This window comes from Seriola dumerili, unplaced genomic scaffold (genome assembly GCF_002260705.1).
Source record: "Seriola dumerili isolate Sdu_G_001 unplaced genomic scaffold, Sdu_1.0 BDQW01000417.1, whole genome shotgun sequence".
In the NCBI taxonomy this organism is placed as follows: domain Eukaryota; kingdom Metazoa; phylum Chordata; class Actinopteri; order Carangiformes; family Carangidae; genus Seriola; species Seriola dumerili.
This window is the reverse complement of record NW_019174672.1, coordinates 436720-441069: the sequence shown is the minus strand read 5'-3', so window position 1 is coordinate 441069 and position 4350 is coordinate 436720. Positions and strand designations below refer to the sequence as shown.

The 4350-nt window shown below is 44.7% G+C and overlaps 1 protein-coding gene across 1 annotated transcript in view; it reads left to right on the top strand.

Moving 5' to 3' along the window:
• Positions 1 to 1446: 1446 nt before the first annotated feature.
• LOC111233736 (iroquois-class homeodomain protein IRX-5-like) overlaps positions 1447 to 4350 on the top strand; it is a 3860-nt gene continuing 956 nt past the window's right edge. The window contains exons 1-2 of the mRNA XM_022761620.1: positions 1447 to 1677; positions 2706 to 3111. Coding sequence (XP_022617341.1) covers positions 1447 to 1677; positions 2706 to 3111 — 637 coding nt within the window. The remainder of the gene's footprint in view (positions 1678 to 2705; positions 3112 to 4350) is intronic.

The following is a 4350-nucleotide window of genomic DNA, read 5'->3' as shown; positions in this document are numbered from 1 at the left end:
AACAGGTTATTCTGAGGTTCATCACACTGCAGCTATAGATAGATCAATAGGCTGATAGATAGATGATAGATAGATATATAGACTGATAGATAGATGATAGATAGATAAATGATAGAGAGATGATAGATAGATAGACTGATAGATTGATAGATGATAGATAGACTGATAGATAGACTGATAGATTGATAGACTGATAGATAGACTGATAGATAGACTGATAGATAGACTGATAGATGATAGATGATAGATATATAGATAGATAGATGATAGACTGATAGATAGACTGATAGATTGATAGACTGATAGATAGACTGATAGATAGATGATAGATGATAGATGATAGATATATAGATCCCTGGGGAAAAGTCATGATATATCATGTTATAATATTGTTTTAATTGTGTGTTTTGGCTCCATTGTTTAAAACAGCAGGAGAGGAGAAAAAGTCTGAGTGTTTGTGGGAGGTGGAGCTGACAGTGACTTCCCCCCCCCTCTCTCTCTCTCCCCCTCTCTCTCTCCCCCCCCCTCTCTCCCCCTCTCCCCCCCCCTCTCTCTCCCTCTCTCTCTGAAAGATGCTCTCTCTCCCCCTCCTCTCTCTCCCTCTCTGTCTCCCTCTCTCTCTGAGAGATGCTCTCTCTCCCCCCCCCTCTCTCCCTCCCACCCCTCTCTCTCTGTCTCCCTCTCTCTCTCCCTCTCGTTCTCTCCCCCCCCCCTCCCTCTCTCCCCCTCTCTCTCTCCTCTGTCTCCCTCTCTCTTCCCCCCTCTCGCCCCCCCTCTCTCCCTCTCTGTCTCCCTCTCTCTCCCTCCCCCCCCTCTCTCTCCTCTCTCTCTGAGAGATTGTCTCTCTCTCCTCCTCTCCCCCTTCTCTCTCCCCTCTGTCTCCCATCTCTCTTGAGAGATGCTCCCCCCCCTCTCCTTCTCTCCCCCCCCCCTCCCCTCCTCCCTCCCTCTCTCTCTATCCCCCCCCCCCTCTCTCCCTCTCCTGTCTCCCCCCTCTCTCTCTCCCCCCCCTCCCCTCCCTCTCTGTCTCCCTCTCTCTCTCTCCCCTCTCCCCTCCCTCTCTCTCCCTCTCTCCCCCCCCCCTCCTCTCTCCCTCGTCTCTCCCCCCCCTCTCTCCCCCATGTCTCCCTCTCTGTCTCCCTCTCTCTTCCCCCCCCCCCCCTCCCCCCCCTCCCTCTCTCTCTGCCGGCGGGGTTCAGAGTGATCAGTTCAGCAGCAGCGGGAGCGGCGGGAAACTTGCAGCAGCAGAAACACAAACTGAACGGGCAGCCACCTGCGATGCTCCCGGATGGCGCTCCGCTGTTAAAACTCCTCTTCCCTCCTTTTCTTCTTCCTCTTCTTCCTCCTCCTCGTCTCTTTCTCCCGCCGTCCCGGGGAAACGACGCGCGCTTTCTTCTCCGATGTGAGTTCGCCCGCGCGCAGTAGTTCGGCTCCGTGCGCGCCATCATGGCTTATCCTCAGGGTTTCCTCTTCCAGCCGTCCGTGTCTCTGGCTCTGCACTCCTGCCCGTCCTTCGGCTCCGGGGTCATCTTAGGCCCGCGGACGGAGGAGCTGGGCCGCTCCTCTTCGGGCTCTGCCTTCGCGCCGTACTCGGGACCAGCGACGTCTCCCGGATTCAGCTCCCACCTCCCGTACGGCGGGGAGCCCCGGGCCGCCGCCACGCTCAACTCCTTCGTGGTGAGTGTCCGCACCGGGTCGGAACCGCTCAGCTCACCTGCTTCATGAGGCGGGAAGATGAGCAGGTGTCAGGGCTGGAGCGAAACGGCGCGAAAAAGAATCTCAGAGAAGCCGCGTCGTCAAGTTTAACGGCTAAAAAAATAAAACAGTGAGTTTTTGTAAAGAAGAGTTTCATCATCAAGTCTCTTCAGTGACAGAAATGATTTATTAGAAGTTTTACAGAGAAAGAATTGAAGTTTTTACTGGAGAACGTGTTGATCATTGAGTTTATAATAACCACACATTAATAATAATGATAAATAAATGAGTAAATGTTGGTAATAATTGTGATAATAATAATAAAACAGCTGCAGTCTTTTCTGAGCAGATGAACATTTATCTAAACAAAAATTACATTAAATTAAAAAACTTCAGTTGCAAATTATTGTTTATTTTTCTCATTAAATATTTTTTCAGCAGCTGAAATTTTATTTTCATCCGTTTGATTTTTAATTTCAATGTTTTTTTGTTTCTGTGATCTTTAGAAATGAGTTTAATTCAACTGCATATTATTGTGTTGGAGAGATGTGAAAACATTTTATCTTTTATTCATTTATAAATTAAAGAACTGTGTTTAAATATTAAATATCACAGAATGTGATTAAATGACGTGTTTTAACTGAACTGTGCAAATTAAATTTTGTTTGTCTGTTTGGTTTTTAATTCAACCTTTATTTAACCACGTTAGTCCCATTAAGATTAAGAAGCTGCTGCTCAGAGAGAGCTGCCAAGAAACACACACACACACACACTCACACACACACACACTCACACACACACACACACACACACACACTCACACACACACACACACTCACACACTCACACGTCTTGCAGTCAGAAAATATTTTTTTTTTAAAAAGTGAAAAATAAAAACCGACCTTGAAATTTTTATAAAATCACTTTGTTTTTATGTTGATGATAAATAATAATAATTTAATAATAATAATAATTTCATCATAAATAATAATTGTTGTTTCCTGTTCCAGAGTCCAGGCTACGACCCGTCCTCAGGCATCTCCAGCTCCTTGGACTTCCACCCGTTTGGGGGCCTGGGGCCCTACCCGTACGGAGACCCCGCCTACAGGAAGAACGCCACGCGGGACGCCACGGCCACGCTGAAAGCCTGGCTCAACGAGCACCGCAAGAACCCGTACCCCACCAAGGGGGAGAAGATCATGCTGGCCATCATCACCAAGATGACCCTGACTCAGGTGTCCACCTGGTTCGCCAACGCCCGCCGGCGGCTGAAGAAGGAGAACAAGATGACCTGGACGCCCAGGAACCGCAGCGAGGACGAGGAGGACGAGGACAACATCGACCTGGAGCGCAATGACGAGGACGAGGAGCCCATGAAGACGAGCAACGACGAGGCCGAGACGAAGAGCGAGGCCGGTGAGTGAGAGGAGGGAGACTGAGCTGCAGCTCCGTGAACACCTGTAAACATCTGTACTCATCTGTCCACACCTGTAAACATCTGTACTCATCTGTCCAGCTGCAACCATCAGTCCATCCATCACTTCTCCACACACACAGATTCAACATTAAACACAAAGCAACAGAATAAAACCTCAAAACTATTAATCGATCAGTCGAAATATTTTCCATTTCCTTCCTCAGCAGGAAAATGAATCTGAGACAAAACAACTGATCAATTATTAATACTGATTAATTAATAAACCAATCACTTGTTCATCAGCTGAAACTAAAGACTGAAGCCTCACTGATCAGACGTATTGATCATCACTGAGACACCGTCACTCTCACTTTCCTACGTTTCACAAACTGATCAGATCATTTGTCTTTTCTTCAAGTCTGTTGTTTAAACCACAGAGCTGACGGACAGCGCTCCTGTTCCCTGACACCCATATTATTATTATCAATAATAACAAAGTTATTATTATTATTATTGTTATTATATTTATATTCATATATTAATACATCATAAACCTCCAGTCTTTTATTAACAGCTGTAAATCTCTATTAAAATGAGAGATGATCAGTGTGTTTAATATTTTATATGATGATCAGTCTGTCATTAAATCTGCTTCACTCCTGGAGATCGATCGATCAATCAATCAATCAATCAATCAATCAATCAATCAATCAATCAATCAATCAATCAGTCAAACTTTATTTGTACAGCACCTGTACAGGTGAGTGCGGTTCAGACTGATGAGCTGAAAGGAAAAATCAGAGAATAAGATTCAATAACAGATTTAAAAAGGTAAAATAATAAAAACATTTAGTCACTTTAACTTTCAGTTTTTACATTTTGTTTCACAGTTAATTACATTTATTATTTTTATTATTTTCTGTCTGACGTTTGATTTTTCATCCATTCAGTTTTTTCAGTTTTCAGAAGAAAATTTCACATTTCAGAAAATTCTGTTTTTCCTTTTTTAAAAGGACTGAGATTATTGATTATTGATCATTGATTAAAATATCAGATGGATCATTTTATGTTTGTAGCTCTGGTTGTGTGTGTGTGTGTGTGTCTGTGTGTCTGTGTGTGTGTGTGTGTGTGTGTGTGTGTGTGTGTGTGTGTGTGTGTGTGTGTGTGTGTGTGAGAGAGAGAGTCTCTTGCTGTGCTGTTGTGTTTGTTTTTGTTTTTGTTTTTGTGTTTGTGTTTGT